At 40.2% G+C, this 19715-nt stretch overlaps 1 protein-coding gene across 9 annotated transcripts in view; it reads left to right on the plus strand.

Annotated features, from left to right (window-relative positions):
• Window positions 1-19715, plus strand: part of NCOA7 (nuclear receptor coactivator 7) — a 156533-nt gene that overhangs the window by 79443 nt on the left and 57375 nt on the right. For all 9 annotated transcript variants that reach the window (XM_086707764.1, XM_086707766.1, XM_086707767.1 and 6 more), the window contains 3 exons: window positions 11176-11255; window positions 14716-14823; window positions 19431-19544. In XM_086707764.1, coding sequence (XP_086563890.1) covers window positions 11176-11255; window positions 14716-14823; window positions 19431-19544 — 302 coding nt within the window. The remainder of the gene's footprint in view (window positions 1-11175; window positions 11256-14715; window positions 14824-19430; window positions 19545-19715) is intronic.

Below are 19715 nucleotides of genomic sequence, written 5' to 3' on the forward strand. Positions count from 1 at the left end.
AAATCCTGTATTTTTATTCAAGGACATTTTCTTAAAACTTTATTTTAGAAAGAGAGAGTGTGTGAGCAGGGGCGAGGGGCAGAAAGAGGGAGAGAGAAAGAGAGAGGGAGAGAGAGAGGATCTCAAGCGCCATGCTCATCACGGAGCTGGACATGGCAGGGCTCGATCCCACAACCCTGGGATCATGACCTGAGCCAAAATCAAGAGTTGGACACTCAGTTGACTGAGCCAACCAGCCACCCTAACTTCAAGAAGAAGTTAATTTCTAACTTAACTTTTTAAACTATTAAATCTTGAATCTGCCTGTACTGATTTGAGAGTGATCTGAATTTTTCTCCAAGTCTTAGCTGGTGTTCATCCAACCTCATTTAATAGTAATTCTTAAGGTTTCCTGAGTCCTTTTTCATGCATTGTGGAGTGCTTTACCTTAATCGAATTGCCTTATGTAATCCTTACAGCAACTCTCTGTGGGAGTCCAGTTGGTATCCCCACTTTTTTTAATTTTATTTTATATTTTTATTTTTATTTATTTATTTTTTTAAAGCAGGCTCCACACCCAACATGGGGCTTGAAGTCAGGATTCTGAAATCAAGAGTCACATGCTCCACTCACTGAGCCAGCCAGGTGCCTCTGTATCCCCAATTTACATGCTGGGGAACTGTCTTTGATTAAGTGAAGTTACTTATACAGTGAGCTAGGGGCAGACCAGGGCTGTCATTGAGTCTGTCTGATACCAAAGCCTCCCCTCTAATGTGAAGCTACATGACATTTATGGGAAAAGCCAGCCTTTTCTTACTGGCTTATACAAGCATTTTATTTTAAAGTTTATTTATTTATTTTGAGGGGAGGGAGGAGAGAGTATGGGAAGGGCAGAGAGAAGAGAGAATACAAAGCAGGCTCCCCGCTGTCAGCACAGAGCCTGGTGTGGGGCTCACTCTCACGGTTTGCAAGATCATGGCCTGAGCCCAAACCAGGAGTCCCACACTCAACTAATGGGGAAACCCAGGCACCCCTAAAGGCATTTATATATTACATTAAATTACTTCAATATAGTTCTGAATTTTGATATTTCACAATAATGTTTTGATTGCCATGGTTTTATTATCATTTGTTTCAACAATACAGTGTTCCTACTGTCATTTTTCTTTTAAAGATAATATTGGATAGTCTTATGATGTATTTATGCTTACAGAAATATGATGATCAATTCGGCATGTTTCCCTTCAAATTTTTTTTTTTTTGATTTAAATTGCATTTCATTTAAACAGTAATTTGAAGAGAAAGTGAAATTTTTACAAGAATGAGATTTCCAATTTAGGAACATTATATGTAGTTCCCTTTATTCAAGCTTCCATATACATACTTTAGTTAACCTTTTGAATTTTCTTTATATGTATCTTCCCATTATCTCATTTTAATTATTCCTAGACATTTTCTAGTTTCATACTGTTATGTCTGGGACTTTTCAAAATACCCTTCTGTCACAAATATAAAAGACTATTATATCTGGCCACCTTGCTGAACAATTTTATGATTTCCGGATATTTTCATGATGTTGGTTCTTTAGGTAGACAATTAACTCATCTGCTAATCATGAAGATTTCATTTCTTTCTTTTCAGTATGTAAAACTGATCTTTTCCTTTGATTAGAGATTCCAAAACAAAGTTGAGTATAAACCACGATAGTAGAATTCTTACATTTACACTGGTTAGTGTGTTAGTATTTGCTTTCCGTTTCTGATAGAACTCATCTCGGTTGTCTCAGATATACTTTAAGAGAGTTTCGACTAGCACTTAATTTCTGAAGAGCTCACTGGCCACCAGGCAGCTGCCTGGAGTAGGGTCCACAGGTGTTGTCTTGCAGTGCTGTGAAAGGTGGCCTCCAAAGAATGGCAGACTTTCCGTCTTCATCCTTGGGAGCTCCAAAGGGTCTGTCTCTGTGATGTTTGTAGTGTTGCTGCTTTCATCTCCACTACAGAGTTCATTTTTATGACCTTAAGTTCTTGAGGTTTAGACTTGCATCACATTAGGTTAGCCTCTTTTAGCAGAGTGGGAGACATTATGCCCCAAAGCCTTAAAAGCTTTGCTGGAATTGCTCTTAAGCACGTGTCTCCCACAAAACAAAGGGATAAAAGGAATGGGGTGGAGCTCACGCAGTGCCTGCGGGTATTTCTCCCCCGCTGCACAACTCGGAGTCTCTCTTCTAGAAAGCTGGGGTGGAGGCCTCACTGGTGCCTGAGTTCAGGGTGTGTTCAGGTAATGAACAAGCCACTACAGACCAGGAAGTGAACATTCTCACGGGGAAAGTGCTTTTGTTTTACGACTTTTAGGGATCCACTGATTTTTTTCAGACGCAGATTTTTAATATCAAAGAGTAAAAATTCTTCATCATGTTAAGGAAGTTCACTCCTATTCTTAGTTTTCTAACAGTTTTTTTTTTTCCTTTTAAGAAAAGATAGTGGCTGATTCATTCATCCAAGGCTTCTTTGGCATGTATCAAAGTGATCAGATGTAGTTCTTCTTTTTTAAATAATTTATAATAATCTATCATATTAATTTTCTATGACTCCTGTATTTTGGGAATGAAACCTTTTTGCTTAAGGTTGATAATTCTTTTAATACCCTACTCTATTCAAATTGCTATTAACTTAATGTTGACTGCATTATTATAAATAATACTAGCATTTGCTAAGCGCTTATTCTGTGCTGGGCTCTGAGATGAACACTGTCTTTGTTATCTCATTTAATCTTCTGAACAACATTATGAGATAGTTCTTCATTTTACAGGTAAGGAAATGGAGACACAAAGATTTCAGGTAACTTGGTTAACATCACACAGCTATGAGAAAGTGTCAGCACTGCTAGTTGAACTCAGTTCATTTTTGACCCCAAAACCAAATTGTAATCAGAAAAAATGTTTGGTGACATAAGGGAGATGACACATGCCTTGATTTTATGGTTAATATCGTCAAACTGTCACAGCCAAATACATCAGTTCCCAGTTCAAGGAAATGCCTGTCATTGTAAGTAGATTCTGTTTATAAATCAGGGTGGCCCCATGCACCCCAATGTTTATAGCACACTATCAATAGAAGCCAAATATGGAAAGAACCCAAATGTCAATCAGCTGATGAATGGATAAAGAAGACGTGGTGTGTGGAATATTACTTGGTGATCAAAAATCTTGCCATTTGCAACAACATGGATGGAACTAGAGTGTATTATGCTGAACACAATAAGTCAGAGAAAAACAAATACCATATGATTTCACTCGTGTAGAATTTAGGAAACAAATAGGTGAACATAGGGGAAGGGAAGAAAGAATAAAATATGAAAAACAGAGAGGAAAGAAAACCATAAGAGACTCTTAAATACAGAGAACAAACTGAGAGTTGCTGGTGGGGAGATGGGTAGGGGAATGGCTAAATGGGTGACGAACCTTAAGGAGGGCACTTGTTGGCATGAGCACTGGGTGTTAAATGTAAGTTATGAATCACTAAACTATTCCTGAAACCAATACGACATTATATGTTAACTAACTTGAATTTAAATTTTTTTTAAATCTTTATTTATTTTTGAGAAAGAGAGAGCGTGCACGCCTGAGTGGGGGAGGGGCAGAGAGAGAGGGAGGCACAGAATCTGAAGCAGGTTCCAGGCTCTGAGCTGTCAGCACAGAGCCTGACTCGGGGCTTGACTCACAAACTGTGAGATCAGGACCTTCGCCGAAGTCAGATGCTCAGCTGCCCCCCAGGAGCCCCAACTTGAATTTAAATTAGGGGTGCCTGGGTGGCTCAGTCTGTTGGGTGTCCGACTTCAGCTCAGGTCATGATCTCACAGTCTGTGAGTTCGAGCCCTGCGTCGGGCTCTGTGCTGACAGCTCAGAGCCTGGAGCCTGCTTGGATTCTGTGTCTCCCTCTCTCTCTGCCCCCCCTCCACCCAGCTCATGCTCTGTCTCTCTCTGTCTCAAAAATAAAATAAAAACATTAAAAAAAATTTTTTTTAAATAAGTAAATCAGGGTACCTCTTTCTTAGAAAGATCTAGAGAGACATAGACAATTTTTGCCTCTAATCCCCCTCATTTGGATGCTGTGGAAAACTCTCGTCCCTCTTTAGACAAGGTGTTGAGTGTCCTTGCTGCCAGCTCATGTACCCCATTCAGTTGGTCTTATGATGGAGACAGAAGGAAGAGAGAGCATTCATTGTTCAAGGAAAGTAAAAAAAGAAGACGTGCACACTGAGTCAGGCCAGTACAGAAGTGGTCCTGATACTTTTCAAATTCTATTTGTGCTTCTTCAGGCAATGGATGACAGAAAAAAAGTCCACATACTGTCTTTTCTGTCCTTCCAATATCTGTCATAGAGGTTATGGAATCAAGATCCAAGGAATTCACAGTTGCCTTTTGTTTCTGTTTTCAAGGACAGTAGTGAACAAAGTCCACTGTCCTGACTTCACCCGGTTCCCAATGGTCTGTGACTGCAGCCAGGTTTAAACGACATCGGTATTGTTTTATTCGTGCTGTTTTTTTCTCAGAACCAGAACATCTAGCCAGTGCTGCATTCCTTCACATCCCCCAGCACACTCACAGCTGAGATCACTCCTTGAATCCACCAAAATTCCCTCTTTGAATCTGAACCTCTTTTCTTATCTTTTCCTATACCTGTTCTGCATCCTCGGTAGGCAGAATGATGCCCCTTACCAAAGATGTCTGTGTCCTAAAATCCAAAACCCATTAAAGTTATGGATGGAATTAAGGTTGCTAATCAGCTGACCTTAGGGGAAACATCCTGGCTTGTCCAGGTGTGGCCAGTATAAACTCAAGGGTCTTTAAAAGTGAACAAGGGCAGCAGAAGGGGAGGAAGAGCTAGGAAATGGCACGTGAGAGGACTCGGTTGGGTTTTGCTGGCTTTGCAGGTGGAGGAAGGGACCTTGAGCCAAGGAGGGCAGCCTGCTTCTAGGTATTGGGGGAGGCAAAGAAATCAGTCTTTCCCTGGAATTTGTAGGCACTGTGATTTTAGCCCATTGAGACTCATGTCAGACTTGGAACCTACAAAACTGTAAGATACTAACTTTGTATTTATTTTTATGTTTTTAAATGTTTATTTATTTTGAGAGCAACAGCGAGCATGAGTTGGGGGAGGGACAGAGAGAGGAGAGAGAGAATCCCAAGCAGGCTCTGCCCTATCAGCATAGAGCTGCACATGGAGCTTGATTTCATGAACAGTGAGATCACGACCTGAGCCGAGATCAGGAGTCCGATGCTTAACCGACTGAGCCACCCAGGCGCCCCGTGTTTATTTTTGAGGTGGAGGCACAACATTTGTGATAATTTGTTACAGTAGCAGAAGGAAGCCAATACATCATGCAGGTCTCCTCACTCCAGCATCCTAGGGCCCCTCCCTTACCACTGCCCTGGCCTCACTGCCCTGCTTGGGGCTCCTACACCCCACAGGTGGCTGTTACAGCACAGTATTTGCTTATTCCACACATGGTCTGTCACTCTGATGATTAGACCCCACCCCTGGGTGGACCCTTACTGCTTCTTTCAGTGTTTGTATTATTAGAACCCTGGTAGTTTTATTTTTCTTTATTTATTTAGATTCAAGTTAACATATAGTGTAGTATTGGTTTCAGGAGTCGAATTTAGTGGTTCATCACTTGCATATAACACCTAGTGCTCATCCTATCAAGTGCCCTCCTTAATGCCCATCACCCATCTAACCCATCCCTGCACCCACCTCCCCTCCAGAAACCCTCTGTTTATTCTCTGTATTTAAGAGTCTCTAGGGGCTCAGTCAGTTAAGCATCTGACTTTGGCCTAGGTCACTCCTCTTCTTCCCCTTTTACTCGCCACCCCCCATCAGCCACACTTCTTTTCACTCCCCACCTCTAAGCCTTCCTTAGGTTCTGTCCTCAAACCACAGATCTTCTTAAAGTGTATTCCTTCATCAGTTGTAACCTCATCCAAGACTTTACAGACCACCACTGCAAGGGATTCCTTCACATCCAGCCTTCATGCTCCTCCAGGCCCTGGACTTGCTCCTGAACATCAACTTCATTCAGCCCCAGTGCATGGAGCGAGAGGAGTCTTCTGTCTGTACACTCATATCTAGGACATCCTCAGATGCAGGAGCCAAGAGCCTTGTGTTGCGGACGCCTGGGGTGGGAAGGGGGGAGACATGACTTGGGGGCAGGGCACCAGATCCACCTGGGTGGGGGGTCAACACAGGTGTCCCCACATCCAGGGCTTATGAGAAATGAGATGGGCTGTGCCATGTTTCTTTCCTCTAGGGGTCTTGTCAGTTTTGCCACAGTTATTTCCTTATTAGGCTGGAAAAAACTGGCTCTGAAAACTTTTTTCAGAGGCAGGGCAAATAGGTTCAGTTGCTCTGCTCTCAATGGCTCCTGAGGGACATCTGGCCCTGTTTCCCCTCTGGCAGTAGATACTCTTACATCATTTGCTCCAGGTTTTCCTAAGCAGGGGGAGGGTCCAAATTGTGTACATATAAGGGTCTGAGGAGGCTGAAGCTGGAAATAAAGGTGTCAGTATCACTGGGAGATAGTTCTACCCTTGGAGATGGTCATGGGTCCCCACCTGAAACGCTGGAGGTGGAACCCCATCCTGAAGCGTGGCAGAGCCGTCCTTGCCCGAGGCAGCTCCCGTCTCTTCTGGGCTCTCTCCAGGGCCAGAAGCCTCTCCAGTGCTTCATGGACTATGTGCTGCAGACTATGTCTAGGTAAGGTATACAGGACTTCACTTATGGAGACACGTAGCTGGCCATCTTTAAAATGTAACGCAAGGGGCGCCTGGATGGCGCAGTCGGTTAAGCGTCCGACTTCAGCCAGGTCATGATCTCGCGGTCTGTGAGTTCGAGCCCCGCGTCGGGCTCTGGGCTGATGGCTCAGAGCCTGGAGCCTGTTTCCGATTCTGTGTCTCCCTCTCTCTCTGCCCCTCCCCCGTTCATGCTCTGTCTCTCTCTGTCCCAAAAATAAATAAACGTTGAAAAAAAAAATTAAAAAAAAAAATGTAACGCAAAAGAAAAAAAAATTAAGAATCCATCTGAAGTTTTACCTTGTGCTATAATGATATCAAGACCATCGAATTAGGTTCTAAGAATTTGCCAGTTCTTTGCTTTTTATATTGACTTAACAGTAAAACCTAGTGTTTGACTTGTGGCTTTGATAGTTTTTTTTTTTTTTTTAATGTTTTATTTCTGAGAGAGAGACAGAGCATGAGCAGGGGAAGGGGCAGAGAGAGAGAGAGAGAGAGAGAGACACAGAATCCGAAGCAGCTCCAGGCTCTGAACTGTCAGCACAGAGCCCTATGCAGGGCTTGAACCCACAAACTGCGAGATCATGACCTGAGCCGAAGTTGGACACTTAACCAACTGAGCCACCCAGGTGCCCCTAGCTTTGATAGGTTTATATGATATTCCTGGTGTGATGTTCTATCAGTGAAAATGTTGCCCATAATCAAGTGTATCAGGTTCATTGACCTATATTGGGAAGTTCATTCAAACATATATACCAGGTATCATTGTAAGGCACAAGATGTTCAAAGATGGTACACATCATGGCCTTTACCTCAAGAATTTCAGAATCTTAGATTCTGGAGGGAAAGCTCCCCCACCCCCTTATTTATAATGTTACTATGGGGCGCCTGGGTGGCGCAGTCGGTTAAGCGTCCGACTTCAGCCAGGTCACGATCTCGCGGTCCGTGAGTTCGAGCCCCGCGTCAGGCTCTGGGCTGATGGCTCAGAGCCTGGAGCCTGTTTCCGATTCTGTGTCTCCCTCTCTCTCTGCCCCTCCCCCGTTCATGCTCTGTCTCTCTCTGTCCCAGAAATAAATAAACGTTGAAAAAAAAAAAATTAAAAAAAAAAAATATAATGTTACTATGTTTGACATTTTTCTGGCCTACCCACGTCTGACAAAGGAGAAGTAATTTTCGTACTAATTCAGGTACACAAGTTAACTTTATCCTGAAAGGCTCAGCTAGCACCTGTTTTTCTTTTGCAAGTGAGCAATATGGAAACTCAGCGTTTGGTGGCTTATAGCAGTGATTCCACTGGGACCAGAAATAATTATGCACAGTTTTCTGGACAGGTGTGGATCAGAAGTTGCCACAGATGGGAAGAGGAAGCTTAGGTTCTAGAAATAGGAAGCACTTACAAAAGGATGTGAAAAGCCTGTTCTGAAAGCAAGATTACCTACAATGACAACTGTTAATGGTGACAAGGAGAAGGGCAGGAGTGTGGGACAGAGAGAGCAGAGCTGACGTGATAGAATACCAGATTGTGAGAGTTGTAAAGTAGTATGATGGGGTTTTTCAACAGGCCATGTAAAATCTCCCTATCTAGAGAGTCTAGAGATCTAAAAAACACAGTCTCTTCTTCCTGAAGTAGTTTAGATGTGGTCACCTAAAGGTAGGGAGGTCACTTTTTTTTTTTTTTTTTTTTTTTTTTATAGTCTGGAGGGATTTCCAAGGTCTCTGGTTCTATGGGTGGATCTGATTGAACATACAGATGACTGGAAAGGGACTGTAGGTACAGCATCTATGACTTTTTTCTTGGTTGTTAACATTAAATAATATAAAAGAACGATTTAAAAGGCAGATAAATCCCACGTAAATTAACTATTTTCATGTTTCTGCGTTACCTTCTGAGTTCTCACTCAGTACACCCATATTTGTCATGTGGTTGTGATGATACTGTTGATCTAAGAGTGGGGCATGGGATTTTGTAGGACCTCAGGTGTAGAGCGCTGAGCTAATCACACTTCTTAGTTGGTAACATGTCATCACTGGTCAGAGCTGGGCTCCTTGTTATTTATTCATTAATTTCCTTATATCCTCATTCCTCACTCCCATTTCTCTTCCCACTGCATACCATTCTCCTGCATTCAGTGAGTAGGCTTTTATTTGGATGTGGCCTTGAAAAATGTATAGTTGCTCTGTGTGCATCTATTTTAAATTTACCTAATGGTGTTGTTCTGTACATCCCATTCTTTTTCTCTTGACGTAAACATGCTGCAGTGTATAGCTCAGGCTTGTTATTTCTCATTACTGCCTAGAATCCCAGAGCATATCTCCTACATTTTACTTACCCTCCAGCTTTCCCCTGCCACAGATGATGCGGTTATGTACATCCTCAAGCCAAGTGACTTTATGATATATATAAAGTATGTACCTCCTGGGAGAGGAGGCCTGTCGGCTAGATTGCTGAGTCATATGGGCTATATATATTTAATTTGCTGGAATGGCTATACCACTTTACATTCCTTCTAACAGTTCACATCTCTGCCAACACTAGAATTTTCCAGCTTTCTGATTTTTGCCATGCTAATAGATGTAAAATGTTGCTTTGTCTTAATTTGCATTTTTCAGATCACATGCAAATTAGAGCATCTTTTCACAGTTAATTCAATTTTATATTTTTCGTCATTTAAGTTTTTATTCACTGCAGTATGGCTGTCTGTGTTTTCAGTATCGGGGTTGATTATATTAAGATGCATTTAAATGAGAATTAATTTGAATCATAATGCAGCTGCTAGATTTCTGGGCTGACCAGTTCTGGCCTGTAAAAACAGCAAAGTCTATGGCCCAACTTATAATATGTTCTCCGGCATTTTGGTCATCCCAAGTTTTCAGTATTATCACTAATATCACACTAACCATATGCTATGATATATGGCAGTTTTCTTCTTTTGAATTTTGCCTTAGGATGAATCCCCTAGGGAAGGATTACGGAACCAAAGAATGAACATTTTTATGACTATTGTTACATATTAACAAATCACTTTCTAAAAGGGCTGGGAACCCTTGCGCACTGTTGGTGGGAATGTAAATTGGTGCAACCATTATGGAAAACAATATGGAGGTTTCTCAAAAAATTAAAAATAGAAATACCACACGATATGGTAATTCCACTTCTGAGTATTTACTGAAAGAAATGAAAACACTAAATTGAAAAGATATATTGACTGTTTACAGTAGCCAGGATATAGAAGCAACCTTAGTGTCTATTGATAGATGAATGGGTAAAGAAGATGTGGTATATACATATACATACATATATATATATATATATATATATATATATATATATATATACACACACATACATACATATACATATATATATATATATATATATATATATATATATATATATATAGTGGAACATTGCTTGGCTATAAAAAGTAATGAAATCTTGCCATTTGTGACAACATGGATAGACCTAGAAGGTATTATGCTAAGTGAAGTAAATCATAAATCAAAGACAAATACCATATGATTTCACTTAAATGTGGAATTGAAAAAACACATGAATAAACAAAAAAATGGACTCTTAAATACAGACAACAAACTGGTGGTTGCCAGAGGGGAGTCCATGAGGGGATGGATGAAAAAGGCAAAGGGGATTAAGAGGTGCAAACTTCCAGTTATAAGATGAATGACAGAGACGAAAAGTATAACAGATGGGGCGCCTGGGTGGCTCAGTCGGTTGAGCATCCAACCTCCACTCATGTCATGATCTCATGGTCTGTGAGTTCGAGCCCCGCGTCAGGCTTTGTGCTGATGGTTCAGAGCCTGGAGCCTGCTTCAGATTCTGTGTCTCCCTCTCTCTCTCCTCCTCCCCCACTCATGCTCTGTGTCTCTCTGTCAAAAATAAATAAACATTAAAAAAAATTTTTAAATAAAAAAAGTTTACAAAAAGTATAACATAGGGGATGTAATCAATAATAGTGTAATAACATTGAATGGTGAGCATTGAGTAATGTATAAAATTGTCAATTTACTATGTTATTTTAATTATGCTTTGCTTGAAAAAATAGAAAAAAAAACTAAAAGGGTAGGATTGATTTCCATTATGCGTCATTTATATCATAACTATACTAGTTTTAACTTCATTGTGTAATATTTATACTATTCCTTTAATAACTATAAAATATTTGTTATTTGCACTATTTATAGTTAACAGAAATCATTTGTTCAGGTGTTCACTGATGAATAGTATTTTTTTTTAAGAGTATGGTCTATTTGTGCCCATAGTCCATTTTCCTAGTAGGGTCTGCTTTATTTTTTTAGTCCGTTTGAAAGTAGTTTTGATATACTCCCGAGTGTCTTATCCTCCATTCCTGAAAATGAAATTATTCATTTACATACATTTTATTCTTCAGATGACAATCAAAACAAAACACATGATAAAAAAGAGAAGAAGATGGTGGTTCAGAAGCCCCACGGTACTATGGAATACACTGTAAGTATGAACAGGAGGTATGAACACTTGTTAAGACCACTGGATTTGCATGATGTTTCTCCCTGACACATCCTCTTAGCTGCATTCCTTTTGTGTGCCCATTAATTAAGGAAGCTTCTTAAGACCTGTTCTAGGTCATTTCTTTTCGCTTTATGTTTTCTCTCTGGGTAATCTCATGTAAACCTATGACTTGAATTATCTTCAATATGCCAATGCAGCTGGTTGTGCTTTCTGAGTTCCATAATCACAGATCACTTTCCTACTCAGCCTATCCACTTAGACCTCCAGGGCTGGTATTTTTTCAAGAAGCAATGGCTCCATAAGCTGTACATTTCTACAAGCCAGAGCTTTGCCCTTGACATCCTCTTCCCATGACTCCTCATGTTCATTCTTACCTTCTGTGACTATCCAGCCAGATCTCTTCATTTCAGTCTCATAGATTCATGTTCCTTTACATAATGTACCTCAGTTTAACACTATTGATTCACTGATGTGATTTTGTTTTAATGTCTATCTTGTGCCTTAATTCATGTACCCATGGAGAGAGATCCTTTTTTTGGTCACCATTGTATTTCTGGTGCTCACAGGGTATAGGCCTCCATTCTGTTGAGTTAGTAGATGAATAATGCTATGTACGTGTCCCTTACGGCACCTCCGCATATGTGCCATGTGTTCATTTCTCTCCTGCAGCGTGAACTCCTGGGGGCCAGGAGCTGTGTCTATTTATCCCAGGTCTGTTACAAAGTGAGCACTCAGTTATAGATTTGTTTTAATTCACTTTGAAGTAGCATTGTTGAGGAGAGTTCTCTGACTTGTAATAAGAAATTAAATGCTGTTGCCATTACCTGGTTGTGATTTTCTCATGTGCATTTTTTTTCCTACTCATTATTCATGTGCTATGCCAGGCTCTGTACAGGCAAGTAGCAAGACCTGATCCTTCCCTGGCATTTCTTTTTGAATGGTAAATTGTTTGCAAGCCTTTCCAGAGTTACACTGAGGAGTCCTGGCACAGGCATTTCATGCTCAGTGCTCAGTGAACGTCTCTAGGCATCTTTCTGTGGGTTATAGGCCTGGTCCTTTCCAGAGGGACTTGGGGTGATTATTTATTTCACTTTACCATGGTCCACAATAGGTTATTGATCCCCATAACACCTAGCACAGTGCCTTACCTGATAGTAGGTACTCAAGAAGTGTTGGATTATTTATCATTAGTAACAATATTAACTCTAAAGCCATGTGTGTATCCAGCAGTATTATGCACAAGCCCCTCCAAAGAAATGACAAGGGGTGTTTTCTAGGAGACGTTTCCCATAGTATATACTAAATGGTGCAGTGAGAGTAAGTATCAACCCCCACATTAACTCTTATAAACAGGTGATCAAATTAGCAATGCAGATATGTCTGCCTGTTTGATTTGCAGGTTATGGGGATTAGTTTTACTTGGCAAGTTATTATTTGTACTTGTCATTGGAAATAAAAGGTGATTCATAACTTCATGTTTAGAGAACCATGCTAGCACTTAATGGATTGCTTATATTGCTCCAAAGCTGTGGATGTTCACATTCTGTTTAGTTTTAAACATTTAATGATTCCCATATCCATCCCAGGGTCTGTGGCTTGATGCTGTATTTATGTCTTGTTGTTATGTAATAATTCCAGATTGTTAAGGTTTTTTCTCTTTCCTGAACTCCCTATGCACAGTATATTTCTATAAGTCTTTTCTTAAAAATACGAAGTAAATTTTTTGATCACTTGCCATGAAGTAAGTGCTGTGAAGCAGAAATTACAATTATCTGTTTGATGGATCAAGAACCTGAACTGCAGAGAAGTTAAGTAAATGACCCAAGGTCACACAGCTAGCAAGTGGCAGGTCTAGAATTCAGATCCAGCAGTCTGGCTGTAGTCTCCATTCTAAGTGTGTCTCATACTGACTCTAAACCCCCAAAACCCCTGGATTTGAATATGTTAGGTAAAACGTCTTTTTTCTTTTTCATTTTTAGTAAGGCTGGTTTTGCCCAAGGTAGAGGTAGGGCCATATATTGCTAATTTTTAAATGATTTTTTAAAATACATGTATTTATATATTGACTTGTTCCAGAAATGCTTTGAGGTCATTTTGGTGTAATTTGTAACTATGACCTTGATTAGTCTGAGACTGTTCATCTAGTTGGTGGAGTTTTGATGCTAAGGACAGTGGTGAATTTATTTTTTTCTCTTTTTTTTTTTTTTTTTTAAATTTTTTTTTTCAACGTTTATTTATTTTTGGGATAGAGAGAGACAGAGCATGAACGGGGGAGGGGCAGAGAGAGAGGGAGACACAGAATCGGAAACAGCAGGCTCCAGGCTCTGAGCCATCAGCCCAGAGCCCGACGCGGGGCTCGAACTCACGGACGGCGAGATCGTGACCTGGCTGAAGTCGGACGCTTAACCGACTGCGCCACCCAGGCGCCCCAGGACAGTGGTGAATTTAATTCTACATCTGTATCTTCAGTAGTCCACGACCTCCTCCAGCCACCTCACATCGCCACCTCGGTCAGGGCTCACCTGGTGGAGCCAATTTTGAATATAGGGACAGTCACCTGTCTTGATCCAAGGCTGTGTATGGGAACTTCTTAGTGACACACACCAGAGTGGCCTCCCACTAACAAGTTCTATCCAGTGACCCTAGACAAGAAGTCTGGGATATTGGCCTGACCAGGGGCAGCAGACTTTTTGTGGGTGGAGCTATTTACTGTGAAGTTTCACATCCTCTCATTGCCCTCTTTAGGCCTATAACCCTTTGTTAGAGAAAGAAAGAAATACACACGTGGGGCATGAATCGCAAGTTTCACAGATTTGGAGAATAACACTAATCTGGCTGACTATCAGAAGTTGTCATTTTAATGACTGTGAACAGTTATTGGTAGCTAATCTGAATTTCATAATGATTTACTTGCCTTCCGTCATATTCATTTGTCAAACATTTGAGTATCTTCTGTGTGTTGGGCACTGTGCTGACACTGACGTTATCAGCCATTAACAGGTCACCATGCAGGAGCCTTTAGTGCAGTGAACAACTGGGAAGAAGACAGAACATTGAGAATAGAGGAAGTAGCCCTCCTCTATTGGGTGGGGACTGTGTGTGTGTTTTATTTCTTCTCTTCTTAACAGTTTTTATTGTACGTTGTGAACCTCTACTCCACACAGCTAGGTTGTGCCAAAGTAGATTTAGAAATCTTAGTGGACACTGAAATTTGAAGATAAGGGAGCCCAGAAATAAATTGCATGTAAGACTTTGCTTTTCTATGGTTTTATTAAGAATGGAGAATGTATTTACTTTCTTTTTCAGAATATATCTGGAAAGAACTACTTTTCATCCACTCAGATCAGAAATAGATTAATGTTGTTTACTAAAAGGGAGGGTTTTGTTTGTTTGTTGTTTTTGCTTTATATTTTGAATCTTGTTTGTTTGATTATTCTAGGCTGGAAGCCAGGACACCCTAAACTCCATAGCCCTGAAGTTTAACATCACTCCCAATAAATTAGTGGAACTGAATAAACTTTTCACACATACTATTGTTCCAGGCCAGGTAATTCTTTACTTGTTGGGTATTACTTTTTAGAAATTTTGCATTTATCTTTTATTGCCATTTTTAATGCTTCACTCTTAGTGTCATGGGATTATCATCGTTGATAATGTGCATTGGTACAGTCTTTCCATTAGATCCAAGAATTCTGAAAGCATTGTAGAACTTAGGAACTTCAGAAATGAATGCCTTGCAGATGATTAACAGCTTACTTAACTATCATTAGTTTATGTTGTGGATGTCCTGTAGGGCATCAGGAGAAGTTAAATTTGACTTTTTCTTCTGTAGAATATAACTCAAATGTTCTCAGAATGTTTAATTTAGAAGTGCACGTTTCAGTTTATTCCACTCCTGGGATACATTATGGCCATCATTTGACTTTAAATTAAGCAAATTTTTTTCATTTTTGTGTTTATATGGTACCTGACAAAAGTAGCCAGAGGCAGAGACATTCAGCAGGACTATCAAGAAAAAGCCACACGATTTCTTCCCCAGGTTTTTAAATTAATACTTTATTAAACTGAATGGAATTAGCTAATTGTGTAATTTTGCCACTCTTGGTTAATCTAGCCAATGTTTTTAGTGCCTTCCACATATTTAATGAGATATTCTTTTATTACTACTTTAAAACTACATTTAGCCAATAGATACAAATGACCCAGTCATTGGCAGGTCCTAGCTGAGGCCACGTTTCCATTCCTATCCATAGAACTGTCTGGTTGCCGTGAGCACATTCTGGTTTTAGTTGTGGACTGACTTGAGCATTTTTCTGCATCTCTACATTATAGTGACCTTTAATTCTTCCAGAATAGATACTATGACTTTTAAAGACAACTTTATTGAGGTAACAGTGAGATTGTTCTTTGCGTTTTATTCAAAGGCAGCACATGAAGCCAACAGGCCATAAGCTGGCCAGTTTATATTATGGTACTTTTAGTATTTATGTTCTTGTTAAAAGGAGAAATTAGCATATTTCCAGCACCAGGTAATTGAAGGGAGATATGCATTAAAACTTCTCAAAAATTAATGAAAATTTATTTCTAAGAAAACTAACAGTAGATCTCTCCTTTTGGGGATTTCTTATAATCTGAAGTATTACTGCGTATTATCTTACTGACCCATAGCAGAGAACCTAGACGTGTATTTACTAATTCAAGGCTAAAGTCTGTAGTCACTAGGGGCTCCTGGGTGGCTCAGTCATTTGAGCATCTGACTTTGGCACAGGTCATGATCTCATGGTTTGTGAGTTCAAGCCCCATGTCGGGCTCACTGCTGTCAGTGCAGAGCCTGCTTCAGATCTTCTGCCCTTCTCTCTTTGTCCCTCCCCTGCTTACACTCTCTCAAAAATAAATAAAACATTAAAAAAAAAACCAGAGACTGTAGTCACTAGAATGTAGGAAAATAATTTAGAGCAATTCCTTATTTTTTTTACTATGTCCATAAACAAAATATTGGTACTAGGTTAAGGTCCAGTAACCAATGGACTGTTTTAATATGCCTATTAATATGGCAAAAATACCAAAGTAGGATCTCTAACACTTTGTTTCTGACTGGCCTTGTAGTAACTGTTTGATGTGGGTGAGTCCCTTCCTTTTTTGGACCTCAGTTTCCTAATCCCTGAAGTTAGGTGTTGGGCCACGTTATCTCTGATGGCTTTTCTAGCATTTGCTATGCAGTCCAGCCCTCATATGACTAAACAGTTGTATGCTGTTGGTTGTCCCAGGACCCAGATAGAATTAGGATTTTGTTGACAAAGATAAGAAATCAAGAAGAGTGAAATCAAGGGGCTTTCAAAAACTGTAGACAACTTTTTGTTTTCAAGGATTTTTAAATACTCTGAGTGGGGTAGGTATTGCTTTCATCTCAGTAGATCTGATCATTCAAGACTATTTTTGTCTGCTCTGGCTCCAAAAAATGTGAGCTTCACTCTTCTAGAGACTGATTTTGATGGTCACCGTGAGGTAGGAAAGGAAACTGGTCTGGCTATGTAAGTGACTACATGTAAGAAGTAATTTTCAGAGGCAGTTACCTGAAGCTTTTAAATCTTAAAACTGTAGACTCTTTTGTTGCTTAAAAGACCAAAAACAATAGCAGATAAATGTAAACAACTGAGGCCTAAACAATAGTTTTAGAAGGTCCTGAGTTTGGCTATTAGTTTGGATACTTACATCAAATTTCAGGACATGTACAAAGAATATACTTTTTCAAGTAGTTTATCTTAAGCACACTCAGGAGTTACCTTGCAGATATAGATTTAAGCTGTTTTTATATTCATCGAGCACCTTGGCTACACATGCTTTGAAAAATTTGACAGTTATGCCTGTGTGTTGGAGCAGAATTATTTTCTGCAGTCAGTAGGTAAACCGCCCTTACCCCTGCCCGTGTTCCTGGCTCACCTCCCTGTTGAGGTAGCACATCTTCTGACTGAGCGTCCCAGCATCCAACTGTCACCTCTACACTGTAATGAACTGTTTAAGCACAGGAATTATCCTTTTGATTGGACATTTAGAACATGCCAGACAATAGAATCTTAACCTGTGTTGCCTAACACTTGTCAAAACTCAGATACAAAAAACTGTTAATGGAGAATTGCTTGGAAGAAATGTTATCCATTCATTCCTCTTGTCCAGATACATGAGATAAGAGAGCATAGAATTATAGCCCTCTGTAAGGTACATTTGTAGAACTCTACACTTTGGCATTTGCCATTGATCTACATCGCAGATCTAATTAAGAATAGTCCTCCCAAACTGGTTATTGTATTAATTGTCAGTGTGTCATCAAAGACAAGTAGTTCAGACTGGGATACTCTTTATGAGACTTAATGAGAAAATACTTCTACTTATGAGAGACTGGGTTTTGTTTTTTTTAAGTTTATTTATTTTGAGAGAGAGATGCAGTGGGGGAGGGGCAGAGAGAGAGAGAGAGAGAGAGAGAGAGAGAGAGAGAGAATCCCAAGCAGGCTCCTCACTGCCAGCGCAGAGCCCAATGTGGGGCTCAGACCCACAAAGCCACGAGATCGTGACCTGAGCCGAAACCAAGAGTCAGATGCTTAAATGACTGAGCCACCCAGGCACCCCAAGACTGGTTTGTTTTTATCTTATGGAAGTTGAATTCTGCTGACTAATGATGTCTGTCCCTTTGCATTGGTTATTTGGAAACTCAGAACCCGTTTTATGGCCCACCCCTCAAAGAGTGTTTGGTAATTTTGGAGTATGTAGTTTCAGTAGTAATTAGTCCTCATGTTATTCTCCTTGATATTGGTTTTCCTACCTTTATCAGAATGTGTCTTTTGTTGTTGTCTCACCTTTTTTCTGGATTGAAGAGAGATTTAAATAACTAAAGTTAAAACAGAGATAGGATGGGAAAGTGTGAACACTTGTTATACAATTAGTGCTGAATTCTGTTTTATAACATTAAAGGACATCATTTAAAAAGTTTTTTTAATGTGTATTTATTTTTGAGACAGAGAGAGACAGAGCATGAACAGGGGAGGGTCAGAGAGAGAGGGAGACACAAAATCTGAAACAGGCTCCGGGCTCCAAGCTGTCAGCACAGAGCCCGACGCGGGGCTCGAACTCATGGACCACGAGATCATGACCTGGGCTGAAGTCGGACGCTCAACCGACTGAGCCACCCAGGCAGCCCTAAAGGACATCATTTTAAGACTGTATATGATATATGCCAAAATGTTGCATGTCTCACTGTAAGAGTGTTGAATGATAAGATCATAATAACATTTCAGGCACCAGTACATTTTGCGGAAAGAGGCTATTTTGTACACTGTGGGAGATTTCAGTTTTTGTTTTTAGATAAGTTGATGGTGATAGAAATTATTGAGATTATTGATATTACCTTGTACAACTTGTAATGATCTTACGTTAGTACTCAGGGCCTGCTGAGAGTTAGCAAGCGTGAATTTGTTCCATTTCTTCCTGATGCAGGTGTTGGGTTTAGAAGCATGCCATGCTACTCTTTCCTTTCTTCCCTGTCCTTAGTGCCCCTCCCTGGAATCTTCTTTCCTCTCTAAATCTTCTATGCTGTTCAAAGCCTCACTTGGACTCACTTGCTTTATATGATGTGTCCAGAGTACTCACCCACCTTGTTCTCCCCTCTGTGAGCTCCTGCAGTGTCTGTGGGTGTGTTCCATACCTTTTGCACTGAACGCATTCATATTATGAGTAATTGTTTCATGGATTAGTCCAGAAGCCTCCAAGGTACTTACAAGTTTTGGGAAGGCCAACTAGGTCTTTTTTTTTTTTTTTTTTTTTTTTTTAAGAGAACAGACTTTTTTTTTTTAATGTCTACTTTATTTTTGAGGGAGAGAGAGAGCACGTGAGTTGGGATGGGGCAGAGAGAGAGGGGATCAGAGGATCCGAAGCGGGCTCTGTGCTGACAGCAGTGAGCCCGTCGCGGGGCTTGAACTCAGGAACTGTGAGATCATGACCTGAGCCAAAGTCATACACTTAACCAACTGAGACACCCAGGTGCCCCCCAACCAAGTCTTAGTCATGTACTTAGCATGATTCTGTACAGAAAGTAATGCCCTAAACACTGTCCAGTGTTTGCCTGATCTCGATATTCACTTCACTTGTCTTTCCCATTCTCAGGTCCTTTTCGTGCCAGATGCTAACTTTCCTTCCAGTACCTTAAGATTATCATCATCCAGTCCTGGTGCTACTGTGTCTCCTTCATCATCAGATGCAGAATATGATAAACTGCCTGTATGTATGTCATTCGTGAACTAATATTCATATTTATCAAATAATTTTTTGAGTTGTAGAATTTTATGTGTTGTTTTTCACAGGTTTTCATCTGAAATTTCCCCAAAGGGGGTAGGGTTAAGGATTTGTCTTAGTTGAGAGAATATGTCCTATCAAAAAGAAACCTATTTC

This window comes from Puma concolor, chromosome B2 (genome assembly GCF_028749965.1).
Source record: "Puma concolor isolate L17-30 chromosome B2, mPumCon1.1.hap2, whole genome shotgun sequence".
Lineage (NCBI taxonomy): Eukaryota > Metazoa > Chordata > Mammalia > Carnivora > Felidae > Puma > Puma concolor.